Source organism: Pelecanus crispus, chromosome 5 (genome assembly GCF_030463565.1).
Source record: "Pelecanus crispus isolate bPelCri1 chromosome 5, bPelCri1.pri, whole genome shotgun sequence".
Taxonomy (NCBI): Eukaryota; Metazoa; Chordata; class Aves; order Pelecaniformes; family Pelecanidae; genus Pelecanus; species Pelecanus crispus.
In genome coordinates, this window is record NC_134647.1 from 43,590,208 (window position 1) to 43,608,629 (window position 18,422).

The 18,422-nt window shown below is 49.6% G+C and overlaps 1 protein-coding gene across 1 annotated transcript; it reads left to right on the forward strand.

Moving 5' to 3' along the window:
• The first annotated feature begins 1,773 nt into the window (after positions 1-1,773).
• ASB1 (ankyrin repeat and SOCS box containing 1) lies at positions 1,774-17,877 on the forward strand. The gene is made up of 7 exons (XM_075711191.1): positions 1,774-1,834; positions 7,182-7,311; positions 7,537-7,818; positions 7,999-8,145; positions 10,677-10,979; positions 15,444-15,829; positions 17,744-17,877. Exons 1-7 carry the CDS (start codon positions 1,774-1,776, stop codon positions 17,875-17,877), a joined length of 1,443 nt encoding a protein of 480 aa, XP_075567306.1.
• Positions 17,878-18,422: the final 545 nt, after the last annotated feature.

Genomic DNA, 18,422 nt, shown 5'->3' on the forward strand with positions numbered 1-18,422 from the left:
TGGTATGCTGCAGGCTGGAAAGGGTGTCCATCCATCGACAGATTCCTATCAGCTGTTGGGTAATCTGGAGTTAGCTCTCTGCTGGGTACATCTTGGTGTACAGGAGCTTCTGGTCCAGAAAAAAGAGAGGATAAAACAAATTGACTAACTATAAATTTGAACAAAGATTCTGATCCTGTCTGTTGTTGTTTAACATTTTAAAAACAGGAAAAGTTTTCAGATGAGACTTGTCTCCTCTGCATTAACACTCCTTTTGTGATACAGAAGGGCTGTACTGGATGTTTTCTTTGCTAGAGACAGAGTCTACAGCCTTGCTGTAGCTTATATGAAGGCATTGGAGTTGCCTTGTATTCGATATTTTTGCTTAGGAGCTTAAATATATTTTCAATGTCTTCAGCAATGGTTCTAGCAAAGTGAAGGACAAACATTCCCATATTATCCAGCAAATTGTGTCACAGTCTCTTTTTTTCTCTATTTGGAGACTAATTTTGGTCCTACTGGAGCCAGCATCTTCTCTAAACCTAACTGAAATACCTATTTTAAAAATTGTTCCTAAGAGTGCAAGTAGTCTGTTTAGTCAGTTGAAGAAAATGTATGAAACAGGGAAGGATTTCCATTGTCAAGTTTACATAGGGATGTATCTGCTTGGTGAAAGGAATCAGAGCTGTGAGTCCAACAAGTGAGTGAAAAAACACCAGAGGCTGGGCATCAGGCACTTGATGGAGCCAGGTCTCACCTCCCACATCACCTCCGCTTATTGCTTTTATGAATAATCCCTGCTGCTGGATAGTTCTCACCGCTGATAGCAGTTTCCTGCCCCATTTCCATGCAGATACACTTTCTGTAAGAGATTTATTTTCCTCTGATTATTCAACAGCCAGGATACTGCTCCTAACATTCCCTTTGCTTACTTAACATTATAAATGGAAAAGCCTCTTGGGGCTTCAGCCATTTGGTTTGTCTTTCGCAAAGACAAAACAAAGTGTCTTTGGCATTTTTCAACATTGAGAGCAAATGCAAGAGAAACCACCTGCCTGAAGATGAAACCCCCCATCTCATTGCTTGGTGGACTCTGTCTACCTCTTCTCTGCAAGAGATGAGGTCCAGCCCTGAGGAAAGGGTGCACACCCCACGGCACAGGGGCTGAAGATGGCTTTGCTCAGGGCAGTGGGATGAAGTGGATACTGGCCAGACTCAGAGGAAGAGGGAGGGACAGGGAAGGCTGCAGAGAAACATTTTGCACATGCATTGTGTATGTTGGAAATGAACTTTTCTCCTCTCCAGCTCTTATAGCTCTTTTCATTTTCCTGCTCTTGCTTTTCCTTGAGGTATTTCTTCTGACAATTCCACACAAGTGGTGAAAGCAGTTGTTAAAAGGGCAAAAGTGAAAGGGAAAAAAGCTTTCCAGTTTTATTTTCCCATCAAAATCTGAGTATTTTCTGAAGAGAAAAAATAGCAAAAAATATAAATAAATCCCTTTTGTCTGCAAATCCCCTGGTGGGAGTGGGGGAGGTTTGACTGAAACGTTCCTGTGTGACTCATTTCTGGGCAGCTCTTTGCCGTCAATGGAAACTTGTCCTCAGCAGATTTTATGTTATTTTCTAACCTGCCTGCAAGGAGGTGTTTCGTTTGTTGACTGAGGTAAAGGAGGCGCCTGCTTCTCCTTTGATATTCCCACATCTGCCATCAGAGGAAGGCTCCAGATGGCCATTTCTCCTGGAAAATGGTGATAAAAACTCTACTGGTGTTTTTCTCCCCTGCCTCGTGCTGGCGATGTCTCTGATGCTGCCTCAAGCTGTTGATGATAATGGCCCAATCACAGTAATGCACTTGGGTGAGTAAATACCCACAACCATGCTTGTTCCATGAGCTGGGGACCTGTGGCCAAGGTATGGGCTGCCTCCTCTCTCATGTGCTGGGCATGCCTGAGACACTAGACTGGTGCAAACCCTTCCTTGGGTCCTTTGTGCTTTGAGATAGGCTCTTCTGAGGAGTTCCTGCAGGACAGTACTGGGCTACTGAAAAAGGATTTCCAAAGCTGGAGCCTTTCATGCCCTTAACAAAAGTAAATGATAGGAAAAGAATGAGAAAAAAGCATGAAATGCAGCTCTCTCTCAGGTGGTCCCATAATTTTATTGGGAGAAATGAAAGGGGCATGTTAGGACAATGATTGTCCTGTTTCCTTAAAAACAGGCATCCTCTGGTCAAGGCTAAAAATACTAAACAGCAAACATCAAGGATCAGAGATGCAGTGTGACCCACACCTCTCTGGGCACAATCAGTATGAAATAGAACCTTTTTTTTTGGCTGTTTTGCCTTAATGGTGTGGTTTTATGGTGAAGCCAGTGTAAACTTTCCTTTGGGACCGTGTTGGGGCTGGCATCCCCAGTGCAGGTGAGATGTTCAGGATCTGCCAGAACCCATATCCAGGCTACCAATTTTATCTGTGTTTATCCTGGTGGTTCTTTACTCAGTTTTAACCCTCCTTCCTCACTTGCAGGACTGATTGTACCAGTCTGCTGGGAGCAGCAGGGTTACGATTCATCTCTGTCTCATTTTGTGCCATGCTGAAGATGACAGATGGGTGGGAATTTCTAGTCTCTGCCTTTCTATGGTGTTACAGTATAATCTCCACTCCATGTCCTCCACTTTCTCATGCTCAGGATTGAAGGAACAAAGTCCTGGACTGATGGAAGGTCAAAATACAGCTAGCTGATGCATCAGCCTTGCCTCTTTTCCCTCAAGACAGTCATATTTAGGCATGTCAAGGCACATTTGCAGCATAATTAACTTACTGGACTCCAAGCAACCTATCTGTTGTTGTCTTTGTGATTATAGCCCCAGTCCTAATGACAGTCCTGCATGCTGGAATTAAGTTATCCTCCCGTCTCTCACTCCTCGTTTCTATTGCAGCCCCTTGTTAATGTACATCTTCATGTCCACTTTAGAAACTATAGAAATTCCACAGAAAAATGTTGAGCTAAACTGGGGGGACGGGGGATTTTCTCCCCCCTCTTTCCCCACAGATGCATTTATCACCAGGGCAACTTAACTTTAGAGTTCACTAAAAATTCAAGCTGTTGGCTTAGATCCAGGAAGGGAGAGGTTTTATAGACTGAGCTAAGCGTGAATTACAGTTATGGTTACGGCATTTTTTTTTCTTTCTTTCTTTCTTTCTTTTTTTTTTTTAAAGAACAGCTTGACTGTTACTCTGGCACTGAAGCAGTTACAATTGCTGAGTATTTCATAATATAGCTTTCTTCTGCTGCTTGGCAGGTCTGGGAGGAACCTTGGGGGATTTAAAAGGTGGTGCCTCTGGAGAGGGCACTGGAGGTGGTGGTGGTGGTGGTGGTGGTGGTGGGGCTAACCACTTGTTTTAGCACCAGGTGTAAATAATTGTCCTTTTCAATCACAAACCAGTGTGCCCTGCCTGGCTGCAAGACTCTCAAGATGTCCTTGTTAATCCAGAAATGAGAGAGAAGGAGGTGCATTTCTCTTCTCAGTCTTGCACTGTGCAGTCTGGCACTAAATGCAACCACTGGCTTAATTCCAAGAAGTAAAAGCAGTGGGTTAATAGGAGTTCACCCCTTCCCCTCTTTTCTCTTCCACCATGTTCAGGTGAGACAGACCTTCTAGGTCCACAGAGGGGGCTTTCACAGCCCTGAAACTGGAAACTCTTGTTTGTAATAATCCCAGTGACAAAGTGCAGAAAGAAGGGTTAAGCCACGGGTCTTTGTACGTCCACGCCCCATGCTATTAGCCTTACAAGTGCATGCTACTCACAGGGGCTGCCACCCTGCAGAAGGGAGACCACTGCTGGGCTGTGGGGGCTGGTGGCAAGCAACATGGGAAGGTGGGCTGTGCAGAGAGGAGCAGGTTGGAGGGCACATGCCCAGGTCCTGTGGGGCAGGGACTCTCTAGTAGTGCCCCAATAGATGGGCTGATTCGTTTCTGGTCTGAGTGATGCTTGATGGGGATCCAGCACCCTGTTTTCAGGAGCAGGATGGGGCCCAGGGTGGGTGAACCCCCTGTTTCACTTGAAGAATGAGGAGCATGGTTGGGAGATGATGACAAGTGGGAGGATGTGTCTGCTGGAAATGTTAGTGAATGTGGTGAAGTGGTTGAGCTAGCTGCCCATGCCTGAGGGCTCCTCTGGAGAATCAGAAGGAATTTTCCTTGCCTTTTTTTTTTTTTTTTTTTAATTGTTTTCTTTTTCATTGCTTCAGTGTTAGGAGCTGAAGAAAAGGTCTTGCCTAATGACCAAGTCAGTGTGTGTTGGCTGTGTTGGATTACTGGCTATTTTTAGATACTGGAAGCTCTCCTTGAGAGAGTCTCATGCCCCAATTGCTGGGTGGATCGGTTTTCAAGTAGGGTGGGATCAGTGCAGCAGTCCGAAAGGCCACCCACAGATAATGAACTGCTGGCCATGGCTGGAAGAGGGGGCCAAGTGAGATCACCTGCCCTGGCTGCTTGTCCCTTCTGGTGGTAGGCTTGGCCAGGGCAGGTTTCTATAAGTAATGTGCTCCAAGACAGTGAGCCAGCAGATGCTGATTCCTCTGGTGCTCTGCTGTCTTATGCCAATGGAGAATCTGCCTGGTGTACCTTAAACAAACAGCAACTTTAGAAACAGTCCATGGCCTTCAGCACTGTTCCAGTTACAGGAAGCATTGGCTGATTATTATTAGGATTATGGGATAATTCAGGCTGAAAGGAACCTCAGGAGGTTATCTAGTCCAGCCTCCTGGTGGGGCAGGCCGGAACAGCAGCCGGGGCTGCCCGCAGCCTATGCCCTCAGCTTGTAAGAGTATGTCTGGTAGGAGCAGTCAGGTATGCTGGACATACACATATTTCTCCAGACTTGGAAAAGGTATTTCCTAGGTCTTGGCCGAATGTTAACCTGTTCGCAAATTTATGTTTTCCCATTACACCCACTTAGAGTGATACAGATTTATATTATAGTGTACTTCTCCATGGGATTTTTCTTAAACACCTATGGATTTCCAGTGCTGGCCATCTCCAAGGCTGAGACAGCAATCACAGTCACTCTCTTCCACTAACCCTGTACAAGAACTGGTTAGGTCAACTTGAGATGGGTTGGTTTACATGTGCATTTAAGGAAAACAAACAAAAAAAAAAAAAGAGAAAAAAAGCCTGGTTCAGGAAATAAACTTCTGCCAGAAAGTATAATGGGATATGGTATGTAAAAGCCTCTGTCTTTGATTGCAGCATGTCTGTAAGTACACAAAAACATATAAATATGTGGATGAGAGAGAAGAGAGTGATTAAATGGAGGCATTTACTGCAAGTAGAACGGAATGGATCTCGAATCACGAGTGATCCAGATGCTGGCATTCCAGCTTTGTCTGTCCTGTTTACCCACCACCTTGTTCCTCTCTGGAGCTCTGCTTTATCCACGGGGACAACTACCCTATTGCAAGTAAACACTGCTGCGTCCTCTGCTCCCCTTTCTTGCCTGTCTGCACTTTACCCATGGGGGAAGAGAGAAGAGTCAGCTCCGAATGAGAGAGAGTGAGTAAACAAATCCATTTTAAAGAAAAATTGTGCTGAGCAGGAGTGGCCTGTTCCTAAGAGCTTTGACAACTGGTGTTGTGTTCTTGCTGGGAAGGCACTGAAGTACAAAGGTTTCTGTCCCGTGCAGTAAGTATGCCCTTGTGCGCACAGGCATTATGGCTTTTGGTCAGGGGCCATGCGTATGAAAGCCCATGGACTAACATGCCTTCTTCTGCTGGACAAGACCTCATTGCTGGCCAGCAGTCCAACGCAACGCTTTGCAGCTGGAGGAGCTCATTAAAACTAGTCCCATTAAATCTGTAAGGGCTGCAGACAATGCAACAGCTAGAAAGCTGCTCTGGTCTGTCGTGCGATCATCAGGCACAGCAACAGGGAACTGAGATGTATATGGCTGCTTCCCCGCCCATGAGCAGACACAGAGGGGGTCACACAGAGCCTCTGTAGCTGAATGCAGTTATAGATTGAGGTTAGAAACCAAGGAAGGAATGTGGAGGAGCCCATTGGAGGGTGGTGGGTCTGCTCCGTCAGGATGCTTGCAAACTCAGCAAAGGCATCTCCCAATGAGCAGCTAGCCCTGGGGCAAGCCCACCTCAGAAAGCTCTGCCTGACCTGTCCCAATCCTAGAAAGCCTTTCACAAACATGGAGGAGCATGGGCAGACCAAGCAGAGGACTGGAGCTCCACCTAGCCCCGTTGTCTGGTTTTCAGATCTGGTCCCTTTGACTAAAGGAAGGGCCAAACAGACATTGAGTCAGGTTTCCAGACCGGCAGCCAATTCATTCCAGGGGACGTTTCTTGGCCCCAGGTCTGCCTCATCTAATGGCATAAGGACTGCAAGCAGGGGAAGGTGGCAGTGCTAGCCAGCATCGATGGCTTCTGAAAATCCCATCGATTCCATTCCCCTTTTGATCTTCCACCAGGCAAGGAGAATGGGTTCGATTTGCAGATCGCGCCTCTCTCCTCTGGATTGCTTGAGCCCAAATAATAACAGTTACAGGAAACCGTGTTTGTAGCCAGAGTCTGGCGTCTGTGGACTGATATCCTGCCATGGAGCAGCAGGAGTGGAGCTGCAGGAAAGCTAGATGGATTACCACCATTCCCCTCTGGCACTGGGGACTCAAAAACGTGCACTCAGAAGCCGAGGGCGTGTTTCAAATGCACGGAGAGCAGCTCTGCGCCAGGGCACCAACATGATGAGCTATAGCAGCTTGCCTGTGAGCACTGCCCTGGGAAGAGGTTGGGTTCAGTGTGAACCCTTTCCGTGCGGATCTTTTGCGTGCATGTTTATCTTTCCATCTACCTTCTCCTCCTTTTGTCCTCCCAAAGGGTTGTGCCCATGCAGGCACCTAACAAATCCTCTGCTTCTTTTTGAGGGTGCAGCTTTGGACGCTGTATTTGAGGCTGCCTGGTGGGGTTTAAGCAAAGCACTGGCTTTTTGCTCAGACCCTGCAGGCCTGGCTGTTTCTCGGTGGCATTTTCATGACCAACCTTGCCTTTCTGCTTGCTCCCAGCCCGCTGCAGCTCCATCCACCCTCACATGGACTGTTTTCTCCCTCAGGCTTGCGGCAACCTGACGGAAGACCCCGGGAGCTGTGCTGCAGGGAAAAACGGGAGACTGTGATCACATAAAACCTTCTCTGCTGCTTTTAGCTGTGAGAAACCTTGTCCAGCCGAAGGAAAGCGAAGCTGTCCACTGTACCAGCTTTCAAAGAGTTCGTATCCCTCCTGCAGAGGCGCAGGTGGCGGCTGTGAAGCTGCTCCATGGAGTGGAGACAGCACTGTAAATAAATTACCAGCCCCATTTTTGCCCGTTGCTGGAAGAAAGGAGCCCCCAGGCCCCTTTCCCTGCGACCGAGCTCTGCCGGGCTGACGGCTCCGGCTCGGGGCGCTGAGGGCCGCCGCCGGGAGAGCCGAGCCGAGCCGGGCCGGGCCGGGCCGGGCCGGGCCGCGCCGGGCCGCGCCAGGCTCCCTCCCGCTGAGGTGCCGCCGCGGAGCGCCTCTGAAGGAGGAATGGCTCCGGCGTTGCTCCTGGCTGCCGCGCTGCCGGAGCGGAGGCGAACCGCCCTCCTCCCGCCGGGAAAAACCACCTTAACGCGGAGGCAGGAAGCCGCCGGGCCGGCAGGCACCAATCAGGCCGGGCCGGGGAGGGAGGGCGGCGGCGGTGGCCGTGGGACGCGGCCGGCGGTGCGGGAGGCCGAGCCGGCCGGGCGGTGCGAGGGGCAGATGGCGGAGGGCGGCCCCCCCCCCGGCGGCGGGGACGCGCCCGCCGCCTCAGGCGGGCAGGCAGGTAACGTGAGGCGAGCGCGGCGCGGGGGGAGCGGCGCTGCCCGCGGCGGGCCCGCCGCCGTCCCGGGGGCTGCTTTCGGGATCGCCTTGCGCCGGGGGGGGACGGGACGGCCCCCCCGCCCCCGCCCGGCCCGGGCCGCCTCTGGCCAGGGCTCAGCCCGGCTCCCCCCGCTCTCTCCAGCGCAGGTCGTAACCTGAAGGAGTGGCTGCGCGAGCAGTTTTGCGACCACCCCATCGAGCACTGCGAGGACACCCGGCTGCACGACGCGGCCTACGTGGGGGACCTGCCCACCCTCAAGAGCTTGCTGCAAGAGGAGAGCTTCCAAAGGTGAGGGGGCTTCTGACACCCCGCGCTGCCCGCACCCTCCCGCTGCCTTCGGACACCCTCACGGGGACGCGGGTGCCAGGTCCCGCTTCAGCGATTTCAGCTAATGACTCCCTGGGGCTGCTCAACCCCACACCCATCTGCCCTCAGCCTGCTCCTTTTGGAGACCGCATCCCGCTCCATTTTTACAGGAGAGGTGTCAGGTTGGGAGGATGCTCCGCTCGCCCCTGAAATCATCCCCCGTGGTCTCCCGGGAGGCAACTCAAGCCAGTTCGCAAGCGTGCGCCGGCCACGCACGAGCTCTTTTCAGATCAGGGTGGAAATGTAATACCGTGAACACAGGAGCCTGCGTGTAATGCGAAAAACATACAAAAGGGATTACAATCGAATATAGACCTAAAACACCCTATGTTACAAAATCTGTCCACTGCTAAGTCTGTGACCGTGGGGATAGTTAATTAATTTTCCTGCACCGTGGAGAAAACTGCTTAGAGTGCAGAATGTCTCCCAGCCTCAAAAAAAGTGTCCTTTCAGCAAAAATGAGAATGAGCCAGCCCCTCTTTCTGCCACCTGGGCAGCTGAGGTTCTCAGGTCCCTTGGTCTGAGATTTTTGCCTTGTTTTTGTCCCATGCTGTGTGGGAACCCAGGGCAGCAGGGCTAGGTGTTCTTCCCTGAAGGAAAAAGCGAAAGTTTGGCGAGAGGAGGAGGTCCGGACCTGCAGCACCATCACACAGGTGGTGGAGTGAGCAGAGAATTGACTTCTTTGAATTTGGGGCTAGGTATGGGATGGAGATCCCCAAACCTCTGAGGTTAAGGGGAGCACTTTTATCATAAGACGTGACAGCTGAGGGCTTGATGTGGGTTTTATACTACTCCTCTTCCTAAAACATTGTTGAAAAAACCCTGTGGCATTACTCTCCTAGAAAACTCTGTAAATGCACTGTATAAAAACTGCTTTGTCCTGTACCAGTTACATGGGCCTGCATGGACTGAGCTAGAAGAGCAAATCCACTGCTGCGCTGGTTAAAGAGAACTTTCGCCAGCCTACATTGGCCTTAAAGAAATCTCTTCCTCTCTGCGTTTTCTGCTAAAATGGTACCCACAGTGATTTGCAGAGAATTTGGGAGTGAGGTCTGGATGTTTATGAGATCTGTAGGGCTAGCCTGAGGTCTGGATGAGCATGACAACTAATATGGGTGATTTCAGAGGGGATCTAAGCAGCCGCCAGCCAGAGACATCTCTTCTGTAAATTGGAAAAGGCTCTTATGCCAGTACAGCCATCCAACAAGGATGCTAATGGCCTACTTACGCTGTTCAGTGCAGGATGGCCACACCTCCCAAGCTTACTCCTTGCTGGCAGGGCTGAGTTTCCCTGGATTTGTGTTTGTGTCATGTCATGGTGCCTGGCTGAGTGTGGATGTTGCCAGTGGTGTGATACGAATGTACGCCTGCATTTCTGTACCTTGCTCCCCTCCTCACTTGTCCTCTTGCTATTTCCCTGCTGCTTTGACAACCTTCTGCCCCCTTTGGAGCAGCTTGAATTAAATGGTTGTGGTCCCCAGCTTGGTCACTTCTGATTTGGGACATCTCCCTGTAAAAAGGGAGTATTTTATTTTTTTATTGGTAATTTTGACTGAGGTTTGAGACAGGGTTTGTCCCTCGTGGTGCATATGTGCAGCTCTTGACACAGCAGAGCTGCAATAAAGCCCGTCTTCTAGTCACTACTCCGGTATATGCCATAGTCTCTGGCTACCTGCGTGCAGCGCTGTTGTGGTTTAGCCCCAGTCGGCAACCAAGCACCACACAGTAGCTCGCTCACCCTCCCACCCCAGTGGGATGGGGGAGAGAATCGGAAGAGCAAAAGTAAGAAAACTCATGGGTTGAGATAAGAACAGTTTAGTAACTGAAATATAATAATGATGATGATGATAATAATAATTACTTGTAATGAAAAGGAGAACAAAGGGAGAGAGAGAGAAAAAAAACCCAGGGAAAACAAGTGATGCAACTGCTCACCACCCACTGACCGACGCCCAGCCAGTCCCCGAGCAGCGATCGCTGCCCCCCCAGCCAACTGCCCCCAGTTTATATACTGAGCATGATGCCATATGGTATGGAATAGCCCTTTGGCCAGTTTGGATCAGCTGTCTTGGCTGTGCCCCCTCCCAGCTTCTTGTGCACCTGACAGAGCACGGGAAGCTGAAAAAGTCCTTGACTAGTGTAAGCACTACTTAGCAACAACTAAAACATCACTGTGTTATCAACATTATTCTCATACTAAATCCAAAACACAGCACTATGCCAGCTACTAGGAAGAAAATTAACTCTATCCCTGCTGAAAGCAGGACAAGTGCCTGGTCACGTTGTTGGCAGGAGCTTTTCAGGGCTGCTATAAAGTGACAGAAGTGGTGAGGAAAACTTCAAGGGAGCTGGTTGAGCTCTCCCAGCATCCTCCTCCGGGGCTGGGGGAGGTGGGGTGGTGCAAGGCAGCAGGAGGGCTTCTCTGACCCAGCGCTTCTCCCCTCTGATGCCAGCCGGATCAATGAGAAGTCGGTGTGGTGCTGCGGCTGGCTGCCCTGCACACCGCTGCGCATCGCCGCCACCGCTGGCCACGGCCCCTGCGTCGACTTTCTCCTCCGCAAAGGGGCCGAGATCGACTTGGTGGACGTGAAGGGGCAGACCGCCCTCTATGTGGCTGTGGTTAACGGGCATCTTGAGTGTGCCAAGATCCTCCTGGAAGCTGGGGCTGACCCCAATGGCAGCCGGCACCACCGCAGCACCCCTGTCTACCACGCAGCACGTGTAGGCCGGGCAGACATTCTCCGGGAGCTGATCAGGTGAGAGCTTGGGTCCAGGCTGGAAGTGGTCCTGGTGGGGAGATGGGTGGCTCTACCTCCCTCTCTTCTTCCCTTGGGATCTTGCCCCTGTGGGGCTCAGATCATCCATTCCCTCCTCGCATGCCCAGTGCCTCCGTAGGCCTGGTGAAGCTGGCCAAGAGATGGACAGGGTAGGGGGTGAAGAGGTGCCCAAAGGGACATCCTTGTCTTCCCCATTGCTTGGCCCTGGCAACAGGTCTGTGCCCAGCTGTGTGACTCCCATGACTGTTCTCCTGAAACAAAGCCTAAGAGAGGAATCTCCGTTTCTGAGCCCACCATCCACTGTTCAGTCAGAGCCAAATCTTGCAAAGTATCTTCCCCCCCACCTCCATCTCGACTGCCAGCTCCATGCCCCTGCTGAATTTGAGTGAGGTGGATCACCCAGTGAACCAAAAATTGTTTGGAAATACATCTCTCCTTTGTGTAGTTCTGCTGCTCTGACCATTTTCTGTCATTAGGAGGAGAATGGTTGTCACTGGCACTGTCTGTTCTTGGCTGCCTGGTGTTTGCCCATCGCTCCGTGGCATCTGGTTCAGTCTCCCCTTGCCAGATACCTGATGCACAGCTCCATCAAAGGTGTGGCATCTCTGGGGCAGGGAGTGATGGCCATCACTATGAGGTGATGAACAGTAACCTTAGCTGGGTGGTGGGTTGCTGGTGACCCCCTATCCCTCAGGAAACTTCCTCTGCCACACCAAGAGCAAGTGGGCTCAAGGTCTAGCAATAGGCTGTGCAAACTTGAGTTTCTTCCTCTGTGGCGTGCCATGATACTTAACTTTCTTCTAAATTAGAAGCTTTTTGTATAAGGGACCATGCTGAGCAACTGCATGGGCCATTGACACCAAATAATAAGGGACTGTAAGGGGAAAATGTAGGTTGTAGAAAGAAATAGTAAAAGAGAAGAAAGTTTATTTGGATTCACACAGAAACACTCTCTAAGGAATCCTTTCAATGACCGCAAATGCTAGAAAATAACAACGGAAAGGATTTGAATAGAAAAATTTCAAAATACTTGGGAGTTTTCTCCTTTCCTTTTTGCTTGTGGGGAAGTTAATTTTCATACAAGTGCAGCTTTAAGGAAGCTAGCAAGTAGAAAGAAGGGGAGATGATCCTCCCTCCTTGCTTCTTTCTCAGCAAGCTGAGAGAAGGATGTCCCCATCGCCACGTGCTTGTTGGTACAGGGTTCAGCTCACATGCTGCATTCCCGAGAATCTCCCCTGATATATCTGCTAAGGCAGGGTGAAATGTAGCAAATGGTATTTCAGCAGCACATGGAGAGCTGATGCATTGATTTATGTGTCTACTCCTTGGGATATCTTGCCAGCAATATTAAAAGCAAGATTTTGGAAAACTTTCAGGATTAAAAATTAACTGGAGTTTGTCCAATATCTTTTTATTAGACAATGTCTCTCCCAAGGCTGCTAAGCTAATACCAGATTGTCAGATTGCCCAAAATTTCAAATATCTCGGAGTACGGATTTCACAGATCTGTTCAGAGTTGCTTACTTTAAAATGCAGTCTTATGTTACAAAGCTCACTCAGAGATTTTTAAAATGTTAAAGGATTTGGCAGGGGGGAATGTGATGAGGAAGACACATTTACTGAGATATAAGGAAATATTGCAGCATATTCAGATTGAGAGCACTTCAGTGTCCTGAAAAGAAAGCCCAACCCAGTTCAGACTTGCTGCAGGTATCTAAACATCACCTGGTTCTTTTTTTTTTTTTTAATCATATGGTAGCACAATCAGGATTCCTGAAGCCTACCACAATTGCTGAACCAGCTAACCAAGCAATAGGTGAAATTGTATCCATTAATAGTAAATACACACATGGCTATGGAATGGCGATCCATTTTATAAGACGGCTGGCGGAAATATTTATGGTTATATTGCCAGGGTGTAGATTACTTTCCTAACAGCTTGTGATGTGATCATGCTGTGATGGGATCGGACTGTTGCATTGTACTTGCAGTGTAACTGAGGGCTGACCCAACGTATTAAGGACAAGAGGATCCTTTTGCCACACTAAAAATGGTGAAAAAGAGATCTGACAAATCATCCCAATGCCTCAGGTGCATGCCTGACTGTGATAAAAGCAGAATTTTGTATTTTGCTTTGAATTGGGGGTTTCCACTGAGTATTTTGATGACAATAATGAAAAAAACAAGGACTGAAGTGAAGGGGTACCTGCTGTCTGGTCAGGACGATGGCCATAGGAGGCAGTGGCCATACAACAGCCCTACAAAATTCCCACAGCAGCACAGATGACTCCATCCAAATGCTTGTGTAGTCTGATTTTAAGAGCTTTATCTGCAGGGAATATGTACAATTGCCTGTGGAGAACAGACACCTTTTCTTATTTAGCCCTCTGTGCTCCACCATAGGTGAAGTGATGCAGACTCAGCAAAGTGCTGGGAATGTCCCCTCAGTGTGCAGTGATCCCTGGGCCAGCTGCCTGGCCTGGGAAGCGAAGCTTGGTCCTGTGGCTGGTGCGAGGACCAGCTTGCACTCAGCAGTGTTGTTACTGCCTAGCTCTGTCCTTTTTCTGCATTTCTCCACCCCACAGGTCTCCTGACATCTCAGCCAAGATGTTCATGCTTGGGAGATCTTGTGCGTCGGGGTAAAAATAAACTGCATGCCATTTGCAGCTCTTAGACAAGTTTCCTCAGCCCTTGTTCTGTGTGTGCTTGATTTAAATGAGGCTATTCCCACCCTCAGAACTGAAGCATTTGGTTAAGTATTTGCTGGATAGGGACCAGCCCCTACTGGGTTCAGTGAGAGCTGTGCTTGCCTTGAGGCAGAATTCATCCCCAGGTGGTTTCCTTATTTGTTTTATTAACTGCAGAAAGGAATATAATGCTATCTAGGAAGACAGAAAAATCTAGTTCTCTGAACACTCAGTCTGCGATTTTGGGAGGGGGACCGGTGGGTGAAGGAACCTTTTATCCCTCTGTGGTGAGAAGGGACAAGGCTTTGCTTGATCTGCAATGCTGCAATTAAAACCAGCTACCCCTTAGGGGATTGCGTTGTCTTCCTCCTTGTTCCCATCCAAGCTGCATGTGAAGTAGAAGGAGTTAGTGTCCCCACTGCTTGGGTGTTACCCAGCCTGGGGGAAGTAAGTGCTTATTTCTGCGGTCTCTTCTTTCCGCAGCATTGCCGTTTTTCAAATTCTGTGCTTTTCCAGAGAGCGACAGTTGGCCTTTTTGCTCCCATTTATTTGGCCACATTCTTCACTTCCTCCAAAAAAAAGAAAATAACCAAAGCGAGTAAGCCTTGTTTTCTACTCCTTCACAACTTAGTTGCCATCTATACTCCCCAAAAAGAAGTATACTGTGGGCACTGCTTCTGTTTGATGATGATACTGATGTCCACTGAGCAGGGCTTTAGCCTGCTCGTATGCCTTCTCTACGCCACAGCAAGCCCGAGCCTGCTTTGCTCTGGCCGCAGGGCTTACGGAGCAGTTGGGACACCATGGCACCACGTGGCGAAGACGTGAGGTACGGGTTTCTCTGTGGGATAGAGTGAGGCAGGAGCCAGTTGCAAAAGGCTTGAGAGGTTTGCTGCTGCAGCTCATTGACGTCTCCCCTTCAGCGCCTGGAGTGCTGGCCAGTGAACTGTAATCTCTCATGCGGTATCTAGTATAATATATAACCTGTGAATGGAGCTGTGCAGGATGGATGGGGAGAGCAGAAGGTCTGACGCAATTATTTTGTGTTTTTCCAGTTTCCTACGTGCTGAGAGTTGGCGGGTGCATGCCTTCAGCTGAGCTGAATATAGGGAAAAGGCCTCTTTTTGACTCCCTGAGGGGATTTCTGATGGGATTTCAACCACCCAGCTCCTTTGGGAGCAGGATTTTGTCATACACATTTTGCTGTTGAGCACAGATTTCTGTTTCCATTTCCCTGCTGTCTGTGACAGTCAGATCAATTGCCTGTATTGCTTTTTGGCCTGTTTTATCCTGGTGGGGAAGTTATTTGACTGCATCTCTTCAACTGAGTCGTTTGGAAACATCCCCGCTCCCCAGCCGGCTCATTAGCATCCAACATTACGTGGTGCTGGCTCAGGGCTGAGCCGTCCCTTGTGCCAAGGCCATGCTTGGCACATCCTTCAGGAGGGCAAGGAAAGATGTTCCTCAGCTGCTCCCTCCCGAGCCTGGGCTGTTGTGGGCACAGAAACAGCTTTGCTTCTTGAAGATCAGACCATGCTGGATACAGCATTCCCTCTCAGAAGCCCTGTCAGGCCCCTCTGAGGGTAGGTATAGGTAGTTCTTGGGTGGTGGGCCCCGGAAGTACCAAAACCAGGCAGGGTGCTCATCCTCTGGGTGTCCTTCAGCCTCATCCCCTGCTGTTTTGTCACCCTGGGGTGCAGTCATGGTGCTATTGCCCATGTTTCCAAACCTCTGCTCTTCTCTCTCCCCCATCCAGGTATGGTGCGGATGTGGACGTGAATCACCACCTTGCTTCCCGGGTCCCCAGCCTCTCCCTGCGGCCCCTCACCACGCTGGTGGTCTGCCCGCTGTACATCAGCGCTGCCTACCACAACCTCCAGTGCTTCCGGCTGCTGCTCCAGGCAGGAGCCAACCCGGATTTTAACTGCTGCGGGCCCATCAACATCCAAGGCTTCTCCCGGGGCTCCCCAGTGTGTGTGATGGATGCTGTCCTGCGGCATGGCTGTGAAGCAGCATTTGTCCACCTCTTGATTGACTTTGGAGCCAATCTGAACCTGGTGAAAGTGGAGGCCTTGGGAGTTGAATCCACAGGAAGAGTCAAAGTCAACCCTGAGGCTCTGCAGGTGTTCAAAGACGCAAGGGGTAAGTAACTTAGACTTACCAGTGGTGCTGGTTTTACCTAGCTCTGGATTCAGGAGAACTTTTTGGAGAGTTTAATTTGGTAGTTAGGAGCTGTCACAGTAGTAGGGTGGGTCCATCCTCTCTTGGGTCTGTTTGTTGAAGTGCCTTCAGCCAAGTGTAAAAAGATTATGTAAACAGGTTATACCTAACTTAAAAGTGTAAAGCAATTCAACACACAGAAAAGATAACTGGGATTTAACAAGCTGTTAAGCTAAGCATTAATGACTTCACCACCCCTGATATGGCTCCCAAAGAGGCATTGCTGGCCAGGCAGGCATCAGGCAGGAGAGGACCGCGGGGCTGGCCTCTGCAGCTCCCTGGCATGGATCCTCAGTGTTGCCAAGCTGCTGCCTGCCTCCAGCTCTGTCAACACTGGTGACTCAACCCAATGGCTTCCCCATAAGCCTCCAGCTAGGTTCCCTGTTTTTCTCCTGTTGTATTTTGTACGTTCACATGGTGTTTTCCCTCTTGACTCCTTCAGCTACCAATGATGCCTATCTCAGCAGCCCAACCTCTGTCTGTAACTTTACCTTTTTTATCTTTCTCCCAGCTCTTTTTCCATTGCCTAACCATGTCCTCAGCAGCCTGAGGTAAGGTTCAGGCAGTGGGGTCCTATCAGAGCTGGGCTTTGGGTCTGCAAACCACAGGCAAGTTATGGCATATCCAGTGAGACCCAGTTCTCCAGCACCATGCAGATGTGTCCTCACTGTTCTTGAGTGACCCTGTGCTCTGCAGAGGGGCCCAGGGACCCAGGAGGTAGTTGTATCTGGACAGGCTACTTGGGAAGTCACAAACGATGGTAGCAAGTAGCAGGAGGGATCTCAGATGGTGGTGGAAAAAGGTGGGAAAAAATTGTCTTTTTGAATGTAACATCCTCTGGGAAGCAAATGAGTTACAAAAGAAGTAAACCAGAGCCTCAGACCTGAACATGTCTAAATTTACCTGCTATTTCTTTCTTTTTATAACGAAAGCAACATCAATACAGCACGCACCCTTGTTCCAGAAAGGGCAGCACCTCGTAAAACCACCAGGCTCTGCTGGTGAAGGCCAGGGCTTTGCACCAGGGTCGGAAGTGGGGTTTCCCTCTCAAACTCCAGAGAAATTTGAAAGGGATTCAGGAAGTGGGATATAACCCCCAGCCCCCACCCCGAAGTTATTCAGCTTTGCACATACCTGGTTTTTAAACCTGCCTGGACTTCCGCTGAGGAGAGGTGCACATAAGCTTGAGCAGGTGGTTTCCATTAAGCCTGGGTTTAGGAGGCAAATGGGACTCCCCAGGTAGAGCATGCAGGATAATGGAGTGGTGCCTTGGAGGTCCAGTTCCTCAGTCAACATGGACATCACCATCCTCTTGTCCCTGTGCTGCAAGAGCTTTCCATGAACTCAAAAGAAGCCCTCAAAAGAAAGTTGGGATAAGGCCTGCGCTGGCTGTCAATGCTGTTGTTTCCCAGCGGGCAGTTGAGAGCAAAATTAAAGTCCACATAATTTTAAAATTATCCAAACAGTATAAAGCTTCTCACAGCCTCCCCCGGTGAGGATTTGGCAGTGATATCTTGAACCCTCTCTTGCAAGGACTGGCTGCATGGTCGCAACTGCATGCAGCCTCCAGCTTGCCCTTCCAGACTGCCCATGCGGCAGCTGTTGTTGCTCCAAGTCTTTGGCCAGAACGTTTGGCCTCCTCACAGGGAGGATTTGTGCGTGCTCAGCTCTCCTGCGCTGCCTTCATGTTGCTGTGCAGGATGTAGCCTTGGTGATTGGAAGGGGTAAATTGGCTCCTCCGCTGTCAGCCAGAGCTCAGCACAATTTACACGCTGTTATCCCTCTCTCTTCCTCTCTCTGTCCCTCAGTAGTTTTTCTCTGCTTTCTTTATTGCAGGCCGCACCCGGAGCCTCTTGTCTCTCTGCCGCATAGCTGTACGAAGAATACTTGGCAAATCTCGTCTGGATCTGATCCATATCCTTCCAATCCCAGACCCCATTAAACAATTTTTACTTCACGAACACAGTTAAAGGGCAACTGGCTGCTTTCCGGGACAGTTTGATTTGGTAAATGAGTGCGCTGATAAAGCCAGGTGCCAATCCTAACCCTTTCCCCACAGTGAAATACTGTATTGCTCATGGAGTGCACATAATTCCCTGCCCCTGTGATTTTCCCCTGCAAATTTAGGGTGCAGTGATTTTTTGTGTCTGTTCTTAAGTTACCGGTTATGTAACTGGTGATCTCTTGTTTGCAACTGGTTGGGCGATGAGGCCAATAAGCGTGTGTGGCTGTTACATGAGCAAATACAATATATCCCATAGCTGTTAGCATATGTCTTTGTTATGACTCTACCTCTGTTATTGCTCTGTGTTACACACAACTTTGGTCTCAGCAGCACTTCTGCGTGGGGAAAGTGTTCGGTCGGACTCTAGCCTTTCCTCTTCATATGAGCATACAACGGAGTCTCTCCTTGCCTTGTAAGAGAACAGTTCTCTTTCTGCCATCAGTACCTGGCCTTTCTCTTCCCTATGGAGTTTGTGATTGCTGCTGTAAAAGTGGGTGTATTTTCTTCTGT

Coding starts and splice junctions, on each gene's coding strand:
- ASB1 (XM_075711191.1), top strand. CDS start 1,774: ATGTCTCTGATGCTGCCTCAAGCTGTTGATGATAATGGCCCAATCACA. Junction 7,312..7,536: donor CATGGAGTGGAGACAGCACT/GTAAATAAATTA, acceptor GCGCCTCTGAAG/GAGGAATGGCTCCGGCGTTG. Junction 15,830..17,743: donor GGTGTTCAAAGACGCAAGGG/GTAAGTAACTTA, acceptor TCTTTATTGCAG/GCCGCACCCGGAGCCTCTTG.